At 36.9% G+C, this 22905-nt stretch overlaps 3 protein-coding genes across 3 annotated transcripts; 2 read left to right on the top strand and 1 right to left on the bottom strand.

Moving 5' to 3' along the window:
• Positions 1-3383: 3383 nt before the first annotated feature.
• On the top strand, positions 3384-4897 carry si:ch211-105f12.2 (RIMS-binding protein 2-like). Its single transcript, XM_062419872.1, has 5 exons — positions 3384-3446; positions 3825-3981; positions 4435-4556; positions 4664-4735; positions 4832-4897. Exons 1-5 carry the CDS (start codon positions 3384-3386, stop codon positions 4895-4897), a joined length of 480 nt encoding a protein of 159 aa, XP_062275856.1.
• A 5477-nt stretch (positions 4898-10374) lies between these two features.
• On the bottom strand, positions 10375-13220 carry ca4b (carbonic anhydrase IV b). The gene is made up of 8 exons (XM_062419871.1): positions 13160-13220; positions 12810-12857; positions 12557-12721; positions 12130-12275; positions 11944-12036; positions 11271-11337; positions 10867-11030; positions 10375-10551 (listed from the first exon to the last, which is right to left on the bottom strand). Exons 1-8 carry the CDS (start codon positions 13218-13220, stop codon positions 10375-10377), a joined length of 921 nt encoding a protein of 306 aa, XP_062275855.1.
• A 1226-nt stretch (positions 13221-14446) lies between these two features.
• Positions 14447-17335, top strand: LOC133980458 (dehydrogenase/reductase SDR family member 11-like). The gene is made up of 7 exons (XM_062419189.1): positions 14447-14670; positions 15786-15995; positions 16186-16280; positions 16381-16510; positions 16596-16688; positions 16804-16869; positions 16999-17335. Exons 1-7 carry the CDS (start codon positions 14539-14541, stop codon positions 17038-17040), a joined length of 768 nt encoding a protein of 255 aa, XP_062275173.1. The 5' UTR covers positions 14447-14538; the 3' UTR covers positions 17041-17335.
• The last annotated feature ends 5570 nt before the right edge of the window (positions 17336-22905 follow it).

The following is a 22905-nucleotide window of genomic DNA, read 5'->3' as shown; positions in this document are numbered from 1 at the left end:
TTTTAAATGATATGTGGTTGCTTTAGTCGAGCTGCTCTACTTGGGTTTTTGGGGATGAAATGATATTTTAAATCGCAATGCAGTGAAATCCTACGCGAACCTAATACTGCAGCTGTTCCCTGCTGTCTGTCTGTGCTCCGTGCAGACGGGACACCCTCTCCTCTCTGCCCCCCTCCTCACACACTCTCCCCCGGCTGCGTCATCACTCAGAAAGGTGGGTGTCTATGCCAATGATGTAACACTCCATACATGGGAACCAGAAAGCTAGGCATACAAGGGATGTGAGAAGCGCTGGGATAACGGCCTTTTGGGAAACGGAGTCCCTTGCTGGAGCCAGGGGCGTGTCCAGGCTCAGTTAACATGAAGGGGCCCAGGTGTGACACAGCATCTGAATGTGGAGGCTGCTGATGGGGCATCAGGTGAAAGGATCGGCTCAAACTGGTCCTAAAACAGCTGTCAGGTGCCCAAAGGAACATCGAAACAGGTTTATCTCATTCTTCCTGATCATACTGATTAGAAGATCCCCTCCTCATGCACTTACATGTAAGATGGAGGGAAACATTTAGTCCTCATTTTGAGCAAAAAATGTATTAAAAAGCTTGTCTGAAGCTCCAGCTGTCATTTTGGAAATTATTTCTCCCATTAATGAGATTTAAAGACTTATAGTAGCTTCGATGTCTGCTGTGTGGGCGTTGATCGACAGCTGTGACTGACAATTGGCTCATCTGCTGCTCTCTAAGTTTAACGTTACTTGATAACAATACCTGTCCTTTTAGCACAATTTAGCTGAAGTAGCTAACATTAGAAAGGTCACAGCTTCAAACATAAAGAATCATGGCATCAACCATAAGCTGCAACTCTGGGTTTTAAACTGGCTCCAATGTAAATCAATGTTTAATGTTACCTTACTAGGTTCATATTTATATATAGTCTGGATGGACAGTGTTTTCTTGTTCACCTGCAGCAAAAGGTTATTAATAAAAATAAAGTCTTTGAAAGTTATAGACTTGATTTAACTAATTTGGACGTCTGACGCATCATATTAGCTTCAGATAAACTTATAAATATATTTTTGCACAGAAGGAGGCTTTTGGATTTTGTTCCCAATCACTTACATAAGTGCATTATAAAGGGATCTTCTAATGACAGTATAGGAGGAGTGATTACAACCAGAAAAAACTCTTTCACTGTTCATTTGGGCATCTGACTGTTGTTTTAGGACACACATGGAAAACTGTGAACCTGTCCAACTTTAAAGTATCACAGTCAACTTTAAAGTTCAGCAGACACAATGGTCTTCAGACTGGGGTAGCGTCACATTTCTACTAGGATACTTTTCCCCCCAGAATCAGTTTTAAGGTAAAGCAAAGTTTGTTCTTAAGTCTGTGTTGCACTTATAGTGTTCTAAAAGACTAAATGATTGTTTACTGTAACCCTACTGCCGCACAGATTCCGATATGTTAAATATCACATCCTGGATAGAACCACATCACTGAGTCTAGCACTTTGACTTTTACATTTTCCATATATTTTTAATCATGACCTAATCATTTTTTGGAGGGCAGCTTTCAGGGCGTCCCTGAACTGTAATCTGAGATCACAGCATTTCCTGTCCTCGAGGCCACATGCTAGATAGCGATGCAAAGGGCAAATTCTGCTGTTGAGGTCAGACGTGTGCAGTCATATTTCACTATTGGTGGCGAGCAAACTGAGGGTAGAAAATGCTCCTATCATTATCTTTAAATTCAGCACCACACACTGGCAGCCAGGAGAGTATATTACAGTGAGTGTGAATTATTGTAGTGTGGTTTATGTGTTGAATCTGAACCAATACAGCTGAGCAATACATGCTACTTAAAGCTAAATATTTAATGGCTTACGGCTCCCCCTTGTGGATAAAAATGGGAATATCTGAGGATGAGATGTTTTACATTGAGTCTTCACAAAAGTAAAAGAATTTGTTTTGTTTGTAGAAACCACAGTTTGAAACCTGGAATAATTAAACTGTTTTCAGGTTGACAATACAAACACATATTACTGCTTTAAATGAAATGTATTGAAACTAATACTAAAAGTAGGTAGATTTAAGTTTAACCAACCATATAAACAATATCTCACATATAATGTTCCTTGTTGGCCAGCTGTATTCTCAACAATGGGACTGAGTGTGCATATTTGTTCATGTGGCATCATGTTGATTGTTTCCTGTTGGTTTCTCTAACAAGTTTAGAAATGAATCAAAAATCAAAAACACAACCCAAAAAACCCCAAGCATAAGTAAATGCTGGCAGGTATGTCTACTCCTCATGCTTCCCTCTTTTTGGCTCTTACTTTATCGCTTACTCAAACATAAACAAACACGCAGAGAATTGTTAAACCTTTCCCTTCTTCTACAGGAGGAGATTATCACCTGCTGACCTGGCCTGAGGTCAAAAGAAGAAGTGTTAGCTTTCAGTGACATGTAAACTGGGTCAAGTCATGATAGGATGAGACGTCAGCCTAAGTGATACAAACAAAAGGCCTAAATGTTGCCTCCCCACAGTGAACCTGACTTGATGTTTTAAAGAAAGTTGATACTGATATTGAATTGAATTGATATTGGACAGGTGGATTTTTTTTAAATGTGGTTTAAAATGTGTTTTCCCCATTTTATCTCTTAACTAGCATTTGCACAACTAGAGGCAACATTTTTAGGAAATATCTTTTCAATTTTCTAATTTTCACTTCTCTCAGTTAACTAACTAGTTTAAAAAATGTCCTGTTTTTCTCTCGGTAAAGCAAAAGCAGTTTTTGAGAAAATGAAAAGTTTATAACTGTTGTGTATTACTACAGTCTAACAAAATTGATTTTTTTTTTTTTTTTTATCTATAAGCATTTTATTCAAGGGTGTATTTATCATGCACCTTTCAGTAATACTTATAAACACTAGAAGATCTTTAGCTGCCAAATGTTGGATAGATGCAGCCTAAACAAACCTATATAATGTATCAGTTGTTTGTTTGTTTTTTTTAGCAAATTGAAATCCCTTCCCCTTTGCATTGTCCAGTCTTACAGTGCAACAGGCAGTGCTGAAGCACTGAATGTATCCACTTGCTTCAAAGAGGATTACTGTACCTTCTGCTTAGCTTAGTTACCTCAAATCAGGATAAGGGTAAGGAGAGATCTGCTGTCCACAGTAGCCATCTGTCTGCCAAGTAGACAGTCGAGAACTCCCGCTGCTGTAAATGGAGACAAGTCTGGAGTTGGATGTTTTGATATACCCAGATGAAGTGAGGATTGCTACTCCGGAGGAACTCATAGAATGGGAACTTGAGACTGCGAGCCAGGTGTCTGAACCCACCGTCCGGCTCTTTGTGGCACTTTACCCGTACAACCCTGCTGCAATGTCTCCAAACTATGACACGGCTGCAGAGGAGCTGCCTTTTGTACCAGGCCAGATAATCAAGGTATGGTGTGTTATGTTTCTTTTTCTGTTGCAACTTACTGTATACTGTAAAAGTGTTACTGTTTTAATCGTGTACAGATCTCTGTGATGGTTTTTTAGGTGCACTTGCATTTCCTCACTTGATCGGTTGAAAAGCTTCTTTGAAAGAACATGATGTTGTTTCCTGTGTGTGCCAGACCAAACCAGTTGAGTGTGAACAAAGATGAGCACTTCCTTTCATTATATCCTGTCACCGTTTACAACTGATTGATGAGATTTGCCACTGTTTCTCTGAAACCTGTCTGTTATTGCCATTGACAAGTGCAAATGTACACATGCATGTATTTATTTCCAACCAAATCTACAATATAATATAACTACATGTTTCTGCATCTGTTAGGTGTTTGGAGATAAAGACTGTGATGGTTTCTATCATGGTGAGTCTGGTGGCCTCTACGGTTATGTGCCAAGCAACATGGTGACTGAAATCCCAGTGGATGACGAATATCTGAAGCATCTACTTATGCAGCAAGGATTCCTCCCAGTGGACAATACAGGTATCAGTCATCTGTCTCTGCAGGACATTGGCAGTAACTTCGGAGCAATATACTAATATACTTTAACCTGGAAGCATGAAAATCACCTCTCCTTTACTTTGAACAATAAATGTGTTGTTAACTTTTAGCACGGCACAGGGGTCTCCATCTGTAGGAGGCTGCTTACATTGAGTGTGAATGTGTGTGTAACTGTAGGAAGTTATAAAATGAAAGTAAAAAAAACAGTTCATGAGTGTATATTACAAAATGAACTATTTAAAAATGTAAGTGAAAAATGGCACTAATGATTTATATAAGTTAAATCAGGTAACTGGCTCAAAGGTGATTATTCAAGTATGTAAAATCTTTTTCAGCAGTTTTTGAGGTTTAATGCTCTAACTGGCCAGTATGAAAACTGATTTTCCATTTAATAATTGTACAATTTCAAATAAGATTTTGAATCTTGGTCCACAGGTATGTCTGTAACACCAGATCCAAGCGACATAGGCAGTATTCCTGATGATGCGATTGTTCGCAGAATGGTGGCCTTATTTGACTATGATCCGTGGGAAAGTTCCCCCAACATGGACAGTGAAGTAAGCACTATAATGATACATAATAATCTGATATATATTCTGTTGCTATAAATTCAGCAAAGTAGTTTATGATGTTTCAAACTTAAACATGTTCTTTTCTTTAACAGGACGAACTTGGCTTTCGTGCAGGGGACATCATATATGTTTTAGGTGAAATAGATCAAGACGGATTCTACTATGTGAGTGTCATCTCTACATTTTTACAATTACTGTCGCCTAGTTTTTAACCTCTTTACTTGCTGACTTTTTCTCTTTTTTTTAAATTTAAATTGTAGGGAGATCTAAAAGGACGACGGGGATTGGTCCCATCAAACTTTCTGCAGCCGCTACCGTGGGATTAGAATAAAATGTCACATTATGATGTTTGGTACCAATGCCAAGTGTCAGACATAGCAAGATACGTGCACTATATAATGTTTTTTTTTAAATAGCTACATGGACATTTTAAGTGTCAAAAAGATTTTTATATTTTTATATTGTAGTAAAGCACAGCACCTGCTTTAGATTGCATAACTGAAGGTCTATCTAAATTAATCAGCTTAATCAGAATGCTATGTGAAAAGAGCTCTCATAATACACTGTTCACATAAATCATTTATTGAAGAATTATAACAGTAATTATACATTTTTTGGTAAGAAATACAGACAATTTCAAATAATATTTTTAAAAAACACCCAAACCTAAGTTATTGTTGTATTGTGTAACTATTCAATGGAAGAGTTTCAGTTTGCTTATTATTTATCTGATGAATTCATTTTACTTTTACTTTATGCACTTTCCCAAAAAGCCTGATTCATGCTAACGGTTATATATCCCAAATTAAAATTTTAAATATAAGATTAAATGGAGCCTCAGTGATACCCGATGGCAAATTATAGATTCTTTTAGCCTTAAGAATACACCTATAGTCTCAGTTTTTTGAAGACCAGAGTGTATCGTTATAGCATGTCCATATTTGCCTTATACCCTGTATGTATATTTTATATAATAGGCTCATAGTCTTTTCATATAGGGGATTTTTTTTTCTTTTTAAAGGTTTTGCTGCATTTTTCATGTGAAACAAACAACAGAAACCTTGTAAAAATGTTATAAAACAAAAAAAGGAAACGATTAATGTATCACCAGCAAAAAACAAAAATAAACTCTTGAATTTGTACACTGCTTTCCTGCTATCTTTTAACTGTAGAGCAATTTCACTACATTACGTCAAACAAATATTGTTGAATTTTGCATTTACTTTCATCACATCACTTTGTAATAAATAAACAATTTCCAAAAACAAACAAAAAACAGAGAAATTCTGCAGGTTTTCATTACGGGCCTAAAAGTTTTCAACCCTAAACCTGAAGTCCGTTGGTTTCTTTTTTCTGTTAGATTCCTCTGCAGCCAACAGTATACTCATCCATAAAGTAGGAAACACTACACTGTGTAGTGAAGTTTAGTAGTGCTTTCTACTTTATGGGTGACAACACTGTACATCAGTCGCTTCTGGTCGCTCCACCGCAAACACTGAAGATTTGAAGGGTTGACTAAAGGCAAGTTTTTACACATTAAATGTGACACAATTTTGTTCTCCAACATCAAACTGAGATATAGATACAGTTGAATTTACTATAAGTTTCATATTTACCTTACATAGCATTTTGACAATAAAGTTTCCGTAAAAAGATTCTGATAGTGTATTTAGGCAGTAAAATCAAACTCACTGAATACAAATTCAGTATATATAAAATATAAATATATACATTTTCATTCTAAAGATAATACAAAAGTAAAATAAAGAAAGAAAACAGAAATCATCAGATTTGAGCAAAGTCATTTGCTGTCATGGTCTTACCAACGGTCTTCCCAGGAGAAAGAAAACCCAGAAGTGAACGTGATCTTTTATTAACCGTGTCTAAGCCACGTGGTTCACACAGGAAAAGCCCTAACAGTCACACACACACACACACACACACACACACACACACACACACACACACACACACACACACACACACACACACACACACACACACACACACACACACACACACGCACACACGCACACACACAGCTAACTATACTTGCAGGGAAGTGTATGCAGATGTGCACATGCTTATGCTGTTATGTTCACACATACAAACGCGCACACACATATTGGCGGCAAAAGCATTCAAATCCTGAACATCAGTATTCACACCAAAAGATATTCACAGTAAAATATATCAAATGTTTTCATGTTTTGAGAATTGATAAAGTTTAGTATACATTCAAACCCATAGCCTCTCCATCTCGATTTAGATCCAACTACTTTACATACTTTTTTATGAGATTTGGGTGATTCTGACTACTCAATACATTATATTGAGAATATCATAAATCATATAGTGTATCATATATTTTTACGTACAATTTTAGTCTTTAAAATACCTGTAGTTATCAAGTAAATGTAATGGAGTGAAAAAAATTCACAACTTCAATCAAAAGTGGCCAGTTTCTAAAAATTGTACTTACATTTTAGGAAGTGTACTTAGTTACTTTCCACTTCTACACACACATGCAAATTCAAAGCCTACGCCCATGAAGCCTAGCAGACTGCACCACTGCTAACATGCATGAGCTCATCCCTTTTATGGACATGCAGTTACAAGGTGACACCTATTTAGGTTTCTTTTTCTTTCTTTTTTTTTTTTAAGAAGTAAGATCGTAAAGCAGATAGATATTGATCCCATTAATAATTTATGTGGGTGTGTACATGTTATTTCAGGACTAAACAATGTTTTCTGTTGCAACATAATGATGAAAGATCAAACTGAGACCCTTAGATGAAACATTACAGCACACTTAAAGATGATTTTAGCGATGCTGTTAAATGGTTGTGTTAACAAAAGTGGGCCTGATTGCTGGTCTCAAATATGTCATATTTTACAGCCGTGTAACTCTAAAATCTTCTGTATAGATTACAGGAAGAGCTAAGACTTCATATCTCGTTTATATTTCTGAGAACTCACTCATGCCTGTGTGTTTGTGACAAGGTGTGGGTGGGGGATGGTGCAAGGCCTCTTCCCTATCCCAGCAGCAAATGTGCAATATGCTTGCAACAACAGAAACTTCGCAAAATAGACGATAGACAGGCCTGTGTCCTCCGTTGTCTTGACAACCCAAACCTCAGAGTCACACCAAGTGAAATAAGAGGAAGTGGGGGAAGGGCGGTGTGCACAAACCGAGAAAAAAGATGTCCTTGTGAGAAAAAAAAGAAGAAGAAGAAAAGATAAGTAGGCAGTAATGTACAATATGAAATGAATCAGATAGCATATTAAAGGGTTTTATTTGTTGCAGGGAATCACACAATTTACTTATTTTTTCTATTCAAACAACACATGCTCACATGTAAAGGTTATTATATTGAGTCTGTATGTGTCCTGTTCAAGAGAACAAGGAAAGCACCACTGCAGCAGGCAAGCATGACTTTGCATCCTGCAGATTATCTCAGCACTGTTACGCTAGAGACTGTGCTTGCATCAGACAGCTATTCCTGTGCAACATAGGATTATATCCAAAGTGATCTCCTCGACTACTTACGGTGATATAGATAGTGCCAGGACTCCAAAAACAAGCGCATCATCTAATGACACCAGTGGGTATTATCCTCTAAGGGCACTGCTTAGGACTGATTGAATTATGTTTTACCTATAATGATTGATCTCAAACTGACACACAATCCTCTTCTCTGTGTCTGTGCAGCTGAGACACAGAAGCTGAGGATGTTTCTTTCCTTTGAGAAATACATTTAAAGTTTTATTCTTTAGTGTTTATTCAAGAGCGTAAAAATCAACCATGTTGAAATAGGTAGCCTGTTACTGGACTCCTCAGCTGCAAAGTGTGTGGCATTTACACACACCACAAAAAAGGCATCATTCCTGTTTCAGAGTCTAACTTTCTCATTACATCATCATGCTGTGCTTGGGTTCATGGCTTATAAATTGAGAGATTAAACTTCCCCAAGACTCCTAAAGATATAAAAAGAAACATTTGAGGATATCCATGATATACACACTATATTAGAACTGTAAGTACAGTATCTAACTGCTACTGAGAGTTCACTGCAAACACAGGAAGCAGAGCCCAGTCATTCAGAGTTATTCAGTGCTGCCACTCTGTGGATGTTAGCGGAACTGATAATGTCCAGCTACTGAGGTTTATAGAGAAGTCATAGGCTACATTCACTTTACATGTTGAAGTAAAGGGGGGGTGGGGGAGGGGTTGTCTCTAAGTGACTCAGATATTATTCATATCCGATCTCTAGCTATGTGACCGCTGTTAGAACGGTCAGATCAGAACTGCTCACTTCTCAACATAAAAATAAACATAGAGGAGAGTAAAATCAGCACCAGGGTCAATAGAGAGACGAGGAAGTTTCAAATTTGTTGGACAAGCCAAAGTGAAAGCAACTTATCGTGACCAAACAGTTGTTTTTTTTTAATTGTTTTTTGTTCTTTGTTGCAGTTTAGGACCTCAGCTATGTTCACAACAGAGTTAGATACATGGCACTTGCAAAGATTAGTGGAAACTATCAACACAAAATAATCTATCTAAAAAAATCTGAATTGAGCATTTACGGTTCTATATGTAAATTTCAGATATTTCCTCTCATCAGTGACACCGGTGGCTAATAAGTGAGCTGACTATGGCATGTGATGTATTTTTGCTTGCGTACAGTTCTATATCTTTAGAGAAATGATAACATTTCAGAATTACATATGTGTATACATGTTAAAATATCATATCTTTTCTGTTTGCCGATGGCTTTTATTGAATCATATTTGAGGCTTTTTATTCATATGTTGCACTGCACTGTAATTTTTAGTCTTATTTTAGCTTATTTTTGTTTCACATTTAACTCTTTCAAATTCTAATTAAATGTGTCTCTTTATAATGTCTCATATTTATTTTACATTTTGTCTCTATGCCTTTTATGTTTTATGTAAGGTAATTTAAATTGCATTGTTGTCAAAAGGTTATAACAGATAAATGTGCCTTGCCTGTAAAAGAAAAAAAAGGCTTGATTGAATTCATGTCTGTACCCGGTAATACGGATGTTTTCATTATTCTTCCTGTTTCGTATGTTGCTGTATGTTTGCTTTCATGTATCCCCTTTGTCTGTCACTTCAGGTATCACAGGGTAACTCATGATATAATAACAGTAGAGTATTATCTGACCACAGAGATGGATGGATTTAATATGCAATGTAATCTACTGTACATCACAATATTTCTGTAATTGAACAGAACAACACTCCACTTAAAAGGAAAAAAATATTACAAAGCAGAAATCCAACTTTATTCATTCATACACTGCGCAAGGAAGTGTTTCACAGTTTTAGCAGTTTTACTGACATGAACATGTGTCATCACTCAAATATCAGCAACTATACAACTATTAGTCTGTAAGCAGTGTGGGTCATACTGCAGTCTAACTTTGTGTTGCAAAAGTAAAAACAATGATTTATTAATATTATAAGTAAGCTTCATCACAGTTTTTTTTTTTTTTACAAGAAATTAAAGTCAAACCAAGAATTATAAGATGTTAAACTATTAAAGATACAGCTCACATATTTCCTATATATAGCAAAGGAAGAAAAAAAATGCTGATGACACTTTTGCAGTATTTAGTTAGAGACAAAATTACACACATTGCACACTGTACAGTAGATTTACACATGCATAATATACTTACAAAAATACAGTGAACTATATGTATGCATTTTACCAAAGAAAATGAAAATGGTCCTTTTGGCCATCAGAAGAAAACTTTGGCATTAATCCTGCAGTGTTTCAGGAGAGTGCACCAACAGTGGATACTAGCACTGAACTGATGAGCAACACAGTGCTAACCACAGCAGCATGGCCTGCAGAGTAATACATTTGCCTTCCATTCAAGGGCTGCACTGGTCTGTAGGTTTTTGCCATTGGCTTTCCATCAGAAAACTGAAGCTCATTGAATGCAGCAATCTGTAACATAGATGAAACAACACAGCAAACAGATGAGCATTTACTCTACAGGGTAATAATATGGCTGAACAAGGCTGGTGATGTTTTATATTTTTCTTATTGTCAATCAAATCATATGAAAATATAAAATTCAAGAATACATTGAGCCTGTGTTGCCAAAAATGATAGACCTTATCCTCTTTGCCATGAAGTCTACAATAATTTAACTACTTAAGTGAAGTACCAGCACTTCAGTAATGTTGCTAAAGGAAGAACTTCAGTAAATCAAATGATTTCGTCCTTTGAGAAGATGATAAAATATTGTCATAAAATTACCTGTTCTCTGCTGAGTTGCACAGTGCTTGTAAACAGGCTCCAGACGACAGCTTCAGCACAGTCAGGTGTGGTGAGGGAGCCGTCATAGCGAAAATACTTGGTCAAATTCTTCTGAGCAGGAATCAACATATCCAGGAACACACCTTCCAGTGTTGTGATGTTGGCTGGTTTTATGAAATATTGACAGGGCATTAACATACTAATCTCATAATAGATAATAAATGGGTTCAAAGTGACCGCTTCTGTAATTTAATCAATTTATGATGTTGTGTTATGTCATGACAATTGCACTTTAGCCTTATGTTCTAACAATTGGCAGTACATTCAGGACAATGCAGATAATGTGTCTGGAAGCTAATGAAGCGCAATCATGCTGTTTTTGCATGTCACAAAATATGACTTACTGGGTTGAGTGATACTTTTCAGAGCATTTATGAGGGGATCAAATTTCTTGTTTGCAGAACTTGATTCCTGAAATGAAAGAACATGATGTTAAAGTGCCTGAAATCACATTTCATCTCATTTTAGTGAAAGCTGATGCAGCATGCAGATGAATTGGATCAAGTAGGTGCTTAAATTCCCTTGCAAGGCAGCTGGATTCCCAAGATTGCAGCATCACAAGATCATGAGAGAATCCATATTATCAGGCTTCAAGTTATGAACATGGTACATTCAAATGGTGATTTGGGCCAATCAGCATTGCGAATCCAGCTGCTTCGCAAGGTAAAACAGTGACTGACGGTGATAGACAGATACCTCATCCAATCAACTCTCAAATGCTTTGTCATACAATGTTTCTTCTGTTTCACTGTTTTTTTCTGTATACCTCAAGGCTTGGTTCCTAGACCAATTCAATTAGTTGTCCATTACTCCCATTCATCAAAGGTGCATCTGAGAACTCAGTAGCTCTCTTTAAATGTTGTATTATGTTAATTATATTGATGTAATCCCTCCATCCCACCTTTATTATAGTAAAAAATCTGGTTCTTCTGTTCTTCTACATGTATTTTTATATGGAAACATACATCTTTAGCTCCCCTCTACTGTTTTTGATAAGAGAAAAACAAATAAAATCACCTCAAATAAAAATCCAAGAACAGCCACTCCTGAAGGGTCTCTGACAGCCTGGGATAAAGAGTCATATTCTTCTTTTATGTGGACAATATGCATCTGTTGAAGGTATACAAAGGTTATTCAAATGGATTTTGTCACATGCAGTGCTAATTTTAACAAACAGTGATCACTTTTTTAAATTTTTTTTACCTCCATTGGAAACTGCTCTCCATCAACCGTGTGTTCAGATCCTGGGCTTCCATCTTTGCCCCAGTGTATGTGAAGTTGAACTGCCTTGTATGTTGTGGCCAGATTTCCACCGTTGATCTGAATACTTGAGGGCAAATCCAGTTGTACTAGAAAAAAAAAGAAATAAATGAAAAATTCAGATAGAAAATGAAACATGGATTTAGCTACAGTGTTTTTCTTGTTGTTGTTTTTTTGTATCTCTCTTTCATTGTTTATTTTGCCTCTCTTATGACCGTTATCTCAGAAGTTTACAACTGATATTTTACAACCAGTCAAACTGATTGCTTGCACTCAGAAGCAGAGACCTACGTTCTTTTTTAAAATTTTCAATCAAAACTGAAATCATTATATTTCACTAATGCAGGTTAAAGGGGTTTCAAAGACATACAGGAGTGACCGCTGTTTAGAAGGCGACCGTGAAAAGTTTCTTGGTAGCCAGTGAACTGGAAAGGAGAGAGACGTTCATCTATTAGCAATCTCCTGGTAACAATGTTAACTGGGGACTGGGATCTGCCATCACAGGGCGGTGAAATCCCACCCCACAAATCCGGACCTGTAAAGCAGGAAGATTAATAACTATGTGCTTTCAACTTTTCTGGTATTTTTAATTAGTATGGCAAGTGGTTTGTCTTGAGTTTTACCTGAGCAGGTGAGATTGCTGCATGTAACTTGGGACTGGTAGCACCAATCTGGAACAAATGGTTTAAAGTAAGTCATTCAATATGCAATCAAAAACCAAAACAAAAGTTATGAGAAATAAAATATATTTCTGTTACAGGCACATATACTTCTGCCATTAATTGAAGCCTATTCTGCTGCTGTAGGAGTCATACAGTAACTATTGTGGTTCCATAACATGATTGAAAAGAACATCAGATATCAGGCCACTTATTTATAACCAAACCATTACTACAACAGAATATATTTAATAAAATGTTTCCAATTGTTTTGTTTTTACATAAATTCAGATTATTTTCTTGAATGGACTTACCTGCCCCTGACACAATCTTCACGGCAGATGCAAACAAAAATAAAACAGATGTTAGCAGCATTGTAAAGGTACTGTATCCGTTCCAGTCTGCCTGTATTGAACGTTTCTGAAGATGAGTCCAGTAACAGAGTTCAGTCAGCAATTTATAATACAGGTACACCCACCTATTATCCTGCCACCACCACCCTGAATGCTTTTATGACCATGTTATCTTTGTGACCATTTGTCCAATTTCTGCAGGCGTTGGTACACTGATAACTGAATATTGTTGATAATGAATGATGAGTCCAAATGGTCAGGCCTAAAAAAATACTCACAGCTGGAATGAGACAGTTTAGCTTTGTTTATCAGAAAATAACCACCTGATCAGATATTTAAACATTATTTAAGAACAAAAACACATTTAGAAATGGTTTTCTTAATCATTTCTGGAAGGCAGACTTATTAGAATATGACAGTAAGTCTTTTGCACTTCTATGAGTCTATGATAATAATAGGCCTAATAATTGCTCCCTATTGCAACTTCAGCAACTGGTCTTAGATTCACTTCATACACATTCTTTTTTCAACCAAGCTTTTATTAAATATTTTGTTTTGGGAGCTGGAAAGATATGAAAGTATTTCATGCGCACAAGATAGAGATTTAAAAAACATGGATACAGGTACATACAGGTGCATTCATACGTGCACATAGAAATTAATATAAAGAGCACTCAAATTTCAACACAAACTACCCTCATTTGTATACTATAAAAGGCAATGTTTTCAACTTCTCTGAACCGAATTCAATATTTGATGTCAAATGCAAGGGGTGCCATAGGTTGTAACACAAGCTGTGGTAAATTGTAACAGTAAGATTGATGAATAAAACATTGAAACCACCCTACAAAATATGAATCGAAATAAGTGTATTGTGCACGTGCCAAAACTTGCATATCTTGCAATTTATAACCATTTAATTGAACTTTTTCATGGAAAAAACAGATCAGGCACAACTCATTAAGCACAGCAGTACTTTCATATAGCCTATCTTAATACAGGTCTGGAGGGGTTTCTTAAATAAGGGCACTCTAGTCAGCATTTATGTTCAATCGTAGCATTTTAATCTTTGGCCTAATTAGAGATTGGTTAGTCCATCATTCAACAACCTTGAGGTGATTAACCTAGCCCTAGAAAATGCATTTCTCTGCGAAATTCTACACTTCTCAGTTGCCTTGAATGCATCAAAATGACGTATTGAACATGTGAGGAACTGCGCGCCTTCCTGCGTGCTGCATTCATGGATGCTTGACTGTAGGAGCTCGGACCTTGCTCGCAACTTTAGCAGCTAACTTTGTATTTTGTGTTGACAGTACAGTTGGTCAGCGTGTGTTGGTGTGATGGACCGCTGGAAGGGCAGAGTGGCTCTAGTGACCGGAGCCTCGGTCGGGATCGGGGCAGCCATCGTTAAAGAGTTAGTCCGGTACGGGATGAAGGTAGTGGGCTGCGCTAGGGACCTGGAGAAAATGCAGGTACGCTCGAAATGTAAAACTTAAAATCTGCACCGGGTGGGATTCAGATAGTGACAACCCACCATAGACAAACAGTAGAAACCAGTGTGATGATGAGAAGCTAGAGCTTAAAAACTTTAAAAGGAAAACTAGTTTAAAACTAGAGGTCAGGTGACTGAACAGCTGTGCAGGAAGTATTGGTTGTTGATCAATGCAAATGCACTTTATACGTAACTAACACCAGCTTTAACCCAGTGAAAGCACGTTAATCTTTAAGTTTCATTGTTACTTATTTATTTTTGTAACAGTTAATGTTAGACTGCTAAACTCACGACTCAAACACAAACACAAACACAAACACAAACACACACACCCACACACACACACACACACACACACACACACACACACACACACACACACACACACACACACACACACACACACACACACACACACACAATATATTGCATGAAAGTAACAGTACTGAACACTTTTAGTTGTGTCAGTGTTATGTAAGTCAGTTTGTTAGTTAATGTTTCTCCTGCCATAATCAAATGTAACCAAAACAAAAGAGTGAGCACCTCCTGCCTCTTGGAAAAGTCAATTTAAACACTAACCATGTCAAACCTTGCTGATATTCATTCATTAGTCTTAATGCACTTAAAGGACATGCTCACAATGTCTGTTTTTCTGAAGCTGTTATGAGGCTTTAGCAGTCTTAGTCATATCAAGTGGATGTCATGTTTACAGTCTTTTTCTCATCCATTTCCTTCTTTTTGTTTCCCTGTGTTTCCTTGTGCTTCGGTGGATCAATACAAGGCTTCATATTAGCTTCAGATAAACATTTAAATACATTTTTGCACAGAAAGAGGCTTGTTGATTTTGTACCCCATCACTTACATTGTAAGTGCATTATGAAGGGATTTTCTAATGTTCAGTATGAACAAGAGGAGTGATTATGGCAAGAAAAACCTGTTTTAATGTTCATTTGGGTACCTGACTATTGATTTAAGACAGACTTGAAAAAACTGAAACTTTCCATACGAGTTTTATGTTACTTGGAAAATGGAAAACTGATTCACTGAGTTGTCTCTGAAGCCGATATTCTGACTTTTTTCCCATATTGATTTCAGAAACTGGCAGCTGAGTGTCAAAGTGAAGGCCACAGTGGTGTTTTGGTGCCTTTCAAGTGCGACTTGAACAGTGAGGAGGAGATTCTATTCATGTTCTCTGCCATCAAAGCCCAGCACAAGGGCGTGGATGTGTGCATCAACAACGCTGGCTTGGCTCATCCTGAATCACTGTTAGGTGGCAAAACCAGTGGCTGGAAGAACATGCTGGATGTAAGAGCTAAGTTTCTTTATTCAAGGAATTAACTATTCAACTATTAGCATATAAAACTAGGTCAAGTATCTTTTTAAAAAATGCAAAGATGTCTTCTACACCTCCATATTGGGTCATTGATAGACTAGAGGACAATATCTATAGGTTTATAATGCTGGTATGTTTCTATGATTTCTTACATTCTTGCAGGTGAATGTCCTTGCATTGTCTATATGCACACGTGAAGCATATCAGTCAATGAAAGAAAGAAATGTTGATGACGGACACATCATAAACATAAACAGGTACAGTTACAATACCTAATGATTTATGACGCTGTCCAAATACTGGTGCTGACCTGGTTAACCTTTTCTACAACTCACAATTCATGTTTTCTTGTCGCAGCATGAGCGGGCACCGTGTGGTTCATAGCACTGATGTGCATTTCTACAGCGCCACCAAGTTCGCTGTGACTGCCCTGACAGAGGGCGTGAGGCAGGAGCTGCGTGAGGCCAACACTCACATAAGAGCCACAGTGAGACTTCATCCCTCTCTGTTCTCACTTTAGATAAATATTTTCACATTCAGTCCACTCAGATCTATAGGTCTTCTTTCTGCAGTGTATATCTCCTGGTGTAGTGAAGACAGAATTTGCTCCGCGGCTCTACAGCCAGAACACTGATAAAGCTGCTGGTGCTTACACAAAATTTAAGGTAAAAATATAATCTCAAGATACTTAGAGTATTGCTGATATAATTACTAGAATATCAAAAGTTTCTCAAATATTTTAGCTGCTCTAAATGATGAAATGTCTCACTTCCCTTACAGCCTTTGGAAGCTATAGATGTAGCAAATGCTGTTACATACGTTCTTGGCGCCCCTCCACATGTGCAGGTTTGTGATTTCCTTTCTTATGTCCATATTTTAGTGACTTATCACACAGACTTATCACCTTTGGTCTGTCACTGTCAAAATATTGGCGGTTTTACCCAAATGGGATAACCTCTGCATCCTTTCTTTCAGATTGGAGACATTCAGATGCGACCTGTGGAGCAGGTGTTGTAACCAAGGCACCATGTGACAAATTAATTTGTGTACTGATGCATTCATCATCTGACTAGTTGACTACAATTAGTGTGAAACACTACTTTATCTGATCATGTTCAAACTTTTGCTATGAAGTTTGCAATCTGGTACTTAAAGAATAAATATCTTGATTTGGAGATGATTTGTTTAACAGAATTTTGATTTCCAGCCAGGCAGTAAACAAATACTGTAGTGATGACAATTACAACAACATACAGTCACCAACATATATAAATATTAAGAATATAAAGACTATAAAAATATCAAAACATTTCTCTCGGCTTATTTGATTTCACAAAAGTTGCATTTTATTATCTTTTTTTTTTTAAGTTGCGCATTGGGATCTGGTAATAGGCTTGTTCCCATGTCAGAGGTCAACGGTCAAGAGCATCTTAAGCACAGTCACTGCAGCTGGCAGGGATTTACTGACATGTCTGCAGGAAAGCTTTCATGTCAAAACAAGGCACAATAATTACAGTTTGTGTGATATTATATTTTTAAAGCAGTTTACTAATAATTTAATCTTTTCACCACATAAAAGAAAAGAAAAAGAAAAGAAAAAGAAAAAAACATTGCCTACAATGTTTCTGGTTTTCCTTGTTGGGCTATATGTTTTTCATTAAACTTTCCTGGTTTGATTCTTGAAGGATAGATCCAGTGTTTTTTAAGCCTGTCTTTAGACAACAGCCAGTTGCCAAAATGAACATTGACACATTTTTCTTGCTGTAATCATTCCTCCTGAATACTGAACATTAGAAGATCTCCTTTCAATATGCTTACAATGTAAGTGACAGGGACCAAAAGTCACGGTCCTTTTGAGCAAAAGTGCATTTAAAAGTTCATCTTTCAGCCATCTGAGTTAGTCAAATAAAGTGGATCTCTTACACAGTTACAGTCGCTGTGACTCAATGGACAGTGTTTCCCTGTTCAGCTGCAGTGGAAGGATCATAGCACAAAGAGGAAATCTGGCTATAAAAAGACTACCTGAGAAATATTGACTTGATTTGACTAATTGGTATGCAGCTTCATATAAGTTTCAAATAACCTGTAAAAATAAATGTTTGCATGGAAGGAGGACTGTAGATTTTTCCCATAATCACTTACATCGTAAGTGCATTATGAAGGGATCTCTTAATGGCCCCTTAAAGGAAGAATGTTTACAGAAAGAAAAATATATGCCAATGTTCATTTGGGTCTCTGACCATTGTTTTAGGACAGACTTGATATCTCTTGCTTCACTGAAAACTCCATTTAAAATGTATGTGTCTTGGTTTTAGGTTTACATGTCACACTAGTGTCAAACTCAGTTCATGGTCAAACATTCAAGTGAAGCAGCAATAAAAAAAATGCACAAAAGGAAATTCACAGCAGCACCTCTGATGCTGTCATGCTTGTGCAACTCCATAGATGTTTGTTAGGTTCATGTCTGCATTCATTCTCTGTCTTCAAACACTTGTCACGGGCATATATCAAAGCAAACAAGCAGATACGGTCTGGGGTCATTGGATTATCTCTCATGTAGATAAGATTCCCTTGAGTAACTTGTAGGCATAAAGATATGTGGTAGGCGTTTTAATATCACTATCAATAAAATGTGCTGATTATTTCACTACCACTGCCTGTCTTGATGAAAAGGTGTTTGTATAAGACTTTGCCTGTTCCAATGTTTGCATAGATTACATGTAGTAATAGTACAGGAGGTGTGTGTGGGGGGCAGGGATTTCATTAACAATCAAATACTACACAGCAGAATTTTGACCTGTAATGACCTGCAGAGTTTTTACAGCATGGGTACAACTGTCACAATAGTCCTAATCTTAATATTAGATAATGCTTCATAAACCAATAATGCAATATCTAACCTAAAGTAATTCAAATGTATTAAGTGCATAAATACTGTGTTACAGCTGTTTATACAAAAATGAAGCAGAGGTGTTTTAGGAAGATATATTTGAAATGCCCAGTAATTAGAGGTCAGTCTGTACACTTGAAGTGTTTTATGTTTTTTCTTGGTGTTTTGTAGTTTAAAAAAAAAAAAACCCTGGTACATAGAGAAACACTATTTAATTCAGCTGTAATTTATTTGTGGTTCAAATCAGATACACTTGAACTTGCTTATGTTTGTATAGTGTTCTGAAAATGTATTTAGCAATAGTTTGGTGCCAAGTGCAGGATAAAATGTTGATAAATGTGCATTGGTGGTAGATTAAGATAAGATAATCCTTTATTAGTCTTATGGTAGGGAAATTTACAGAAGCAAAGTGGACAGTAAAAACAGAAGAGCATCTATAAAAGATAATAACAATAAATAATAAGTAATAAAACAGGCAATATGAACAGTAGGAAATACAAATAAAAATATTAATAGTATGTTGAGAGGAATATTGATGTAATGGTAATATACCTGAGTGTGATATTTACATTGCACAGATTTTAAAGTGTAAAGTATACTGCTCCATTGAACTGAAAAAAATATTAAACCCAAAATACTTATTTTGCACAGTAATATGCATTAAAAAGTGCAGTTTGTATTGAACTAAATTGAATGATTTACCTTGACACCTTCATGTGAGGCTACATATTGTCTGAGATTTGAGTAACGTGGATTGATACAGATCCTTTGAAGTAAGGTGGGGGTCAACAATTGTATAAAACCAAATGAGGAAAGAAGTTACCAAGAAAATAGATAAAGCTGATTGTAAGTTAAAAATCAGTTCATATGAAAACTGTCAGCCTTCTAATGTACAAATATGCCAAGGAGATACATCTAATCCTCCTCCACAGATGTTTCCAGGATGTCCAGGAGATGTTGACATTGTGGTCTACGATGATGTGGAAGAGTTCTGGAGGGACAAGTGTAAGAAGCACAAGGTGAGCCATCAAAAACGTTTTGGTTTCTTACTGACCCCGTGGTTCCAGGAGTATTTAAGATGCTCCATTACCACTTTTTACTTAAAAATAAATATCCCACATCTTTAACTTGCATTAAAATGTTGCATTTAATAGAAATATTGACACTTTGTGGGGATGTTTTATGCCTGGAGTTACAATAAATTTGGAAATTAACAAGAGAAAATCAGTTTTCAGGCACTCAAAACTGTCCCATATAAGAGAAACCTGTTCCTTTAATGTCCACTAGATGTCACTAAAGAAACGACTTCTGATACATTTCAGCATGAAATTTAAATATGTGTATCAGCCTCATAATCTAATTCATTTGCTGATTTATAAATAATTCTTATGGTGCTGCACATCATTGTCACACAGCTGTAATGTGTGATACAGCCTACAGGGGAAAACAGGCTACAACTCCTGACATATGACACACTGATAAAGTTTACCTTTATATATATATATACAGCCAAATCCAAATTATTTACATCACTGTCAGTGTGTTGTCATTGTTTGAAATGATCTCTCTCACCATTTATCTGCAGCTCTGAGAGGCTCTGGATGGTCTGTAGGCTAACCCACTGATCTGTGAGTGGGTGCACAAGTTGTGGATGGTTTGAAAGTCGGCAGAAGATGTCAACTTGGATAAACTTGGAGCAACACAAACACCTGGAACTGGATGGCTTTGTGGAACAGCTGGAGAGACACAGAGACAATGAGAAGGTAAGCATCCTTAAATGTGTGTGCTGACAAAGTGATATTTAATGTTAATGCAAGTTTAGAGTGTTTTATTCTACAACTCTCAGGTGTCTATTAGTTTGGGTCATTTGAGCGTTTAAGCAACAAATTACCACAATGAGAAAATAAGAAAATAGTCTTTGCAGTGGTGTTTGTTAGTAGTGAAAACAATATTATGAAATAATGAGAAACAATGCCATAATGTGCAGTTTATCTTAAAACCACAGTTTGGTCTTCTATAACAGAACAGTACAATTACAGGAAGTGCATTAAACCGAACAATGTATTTTTCATAGACATACATGAGATTTGGATTTTGTCAGATTTTGCCCACTAGAGGTCACAAACACAGCATTACATGATATTATGAAATTCCGTGGACATCAGCTTTTGAGGGAGAAAACATGGTGGTGATATGTGCAAAGTAGGAAAGTAAAAGCTGTCCTGTGTATTTAAAGGATTGAAGTACATGCAAGGTTAAGGGAGGTGAAATGATAAGTATGTTTGGTTATCTTATTTTTCATATAAACATATTCCAATAAACTTTTCTTATCAGGTTGAAGCCGCAAAGCCTCTTCAGCTGATACAAAAACAGACAATTCAGTCATATTGCAAGCACATTTAGTAAACTCCACAATAAGGAATAGTGAGTAGTGACAAAGTAGAGAGCTACTTTCATATTTTCTCTCAAACTTGATTGACACAGATGATGAAAGACAGATAATGTGAATATATTCTTGGTTTTCCTTCATATTTCATGTTGTCGTCACAAATATTTAATTAAATAAATAAATAAATAAATAAAGCAACTCTGGTGAAAGACAGGGTGTCCTATAATGGAGTCTTTGCAGTATTATAAGGACAAAAATACTATAGGTAATATGTAAAATATTATCTACCACTAGTGAGTGTGAAACCTGGAAGTGATATGCTCAGACCTTACATATAGTTTCCTTACATTCAGCTTAAGTAAGAGATGGTCCTCAACCTACTTTCATCTCTGACCGTGCCTCTGCCTGTTGAAAGCTACTAAAGAAGATCCTGCTCAGTTTTCAGCCCGGAGAAAAGCCAATCTTAGCTGGCGACTGCCAACCACCCCCCACCGTCTTTCTGATGCTAATGAACACTCTCTTACACAGAGACCACATTTGTATATGTATACACAAGTGTTGGCAAAGTGCTTGCATGTCGGACAGTGTAAAGTATCTCCTCTTGTGCCTGGCTGCAGCTCCTCGCACCCAAACAGAAAATCTGTGTCAGAGGAATAGGGGGAAAAGACTTTTGTGTTTGTCACCTGCCATGACAGGAGTAAAAGATAATTACTGGGTTCATATAGAAGCAGAAAAGGACGTACATGTTATTGTGTTGTATAATTTAACTTTTCCCATATAGTTCATCATTACTTTTTGTAAAGAGGTGAATGGGAAATCCAGGATTGTTTGTAAAAATTGTAGAAACAAGGCTGGCGTAAAGCAGAAGCAGAACATGCACTCCCTCATCCATCAGTGCCACAACAGCCAATTAACACACTACGGGTTAGTTTTCCTCAATCAATAAATTCTATTCTGTGCGTGTGAATATAATTGATTATTGGATTCTTCTCCTAATGCGATGCTACAGAGCGTGATGTCCACTCATTATCGCCCCTACCATGGACTGTGCTTCCCTTTGTGTGTTTTTCTGCCTGACCAGAGTGTTCAGCAGTCCTAACATAACATCCTAAATGTTCAAAGCCATCTGCGCCATAGCGGACCAGGGTCAAAACCCTAACACGACCCCTGCACAGTTGGCATCCAGCCAATAAACTGGGCAGCGGCTGTCAAATACATGTATCACATACATTCAGGAGATCTTGTGGTGATTATTATATAACCACATGTCACCTGCCAATCTTTCCTTTTAATGTAAAAATCAAGTCCATCCAACTCTGTGATCTGAGAAGTAATTCACACCTTCATTTCTTGCTGTCTTTGAGCCAGTCTTCTTTGTCCTTTCTGCAATTGATCTATAACACTGTTTCAAGGCTTATTAGTGACACAATAAGTCCACACCATCTGTGTGCTGGCTTCCCACTGGTTTTCAGTGCTTCAAAGACGATGCACCGGAAACCAGACGATCAATGACTTTATTTGTTCCTAAAGGGCAACTAGCAGTGCAGAAGTGCAACACAGGATAGAAATGCAAACCACATGAACAGATCATATACAAAAATAC

Source organism: Scomber scombrus, chromosome 5, assembly GCF_963691925.1.
Source record: "Scomber scombrus chromosome 5, fScoSco1.1, whole genome shotgun sequence".
NCBI classification, from domain to species: Eukaryota; Metazoa; Chordata; class Actinopteri; order Scombriformes; family Scombridae; genus Scomber; species Scomber scombrus.
Note: the sequence above shows the minus strand (reverse complement) of the source record. Positions and strands in the feature narration are given on the sequence as shown.

Coding starts and splice junctions, on each gene's coding strand:
- ca4b (XM_062419871.1), bottom strand. CDS start 13,220: ATGCTGCTAACATCTGTTTTATTTTTGTTTGCATCTGCCGTGAAGATT. Junction 11,338..11,943: donor TTCTTGGATTTTTATTTGAG/GTGATTTTATTT, acceptor CTTTCATTTCAG/GAATCAAGTTCTGCAAACAA. Junction 10,552..10,866: donor TGCAACTCAGCAGAGAACAG/GTAATTTTATGA, acceptor TCTATGTTACAG/ATTGCTGCATTCAATGAGCT.
- LOC133980458 (XM_062419189.1), top strand. CDS start 14,539: ATGGACCGCTGGAAGGGCAGAGTGGCTCTAGTGACCGGAGCCTCGGTC. Junction 15,996..16,185: donor GCTGGAAGAACATGCTGGAT/GTAAGAGCTAAG, acceptor ACATTCTTGCAG/GTGAATGTCCTTGCATTGTC. Junction 16,870..16,998: donor GCGCCCCTCCACATGTGCAG/GTTTGTGATTTC, acceptor CCTTTCTTTCAG/ATTGGAGACATTCAGATGCG.
- si:ch211-105f12.2 (XM_062419872.1), top strand. CDS start 3,384: ATGTCTCCAAACTATGACACGGCTGCAGAGGAGCTGCCTTTTGTACCA. Junction 4,557..4,663: donor CCCCCAACATGGACAGTGAA/GTAAGCACTATA, acceptor TTTCTTTAACAG/GACGAACTTGGCTTTCGTGC. Junction 4,736..4,831: donor ATCAAGACGGATTCTACTAT/GTGAGTGTCATC, acceptor TTTAAATTGTAG/GGAGATCTAAAAGGACGACG.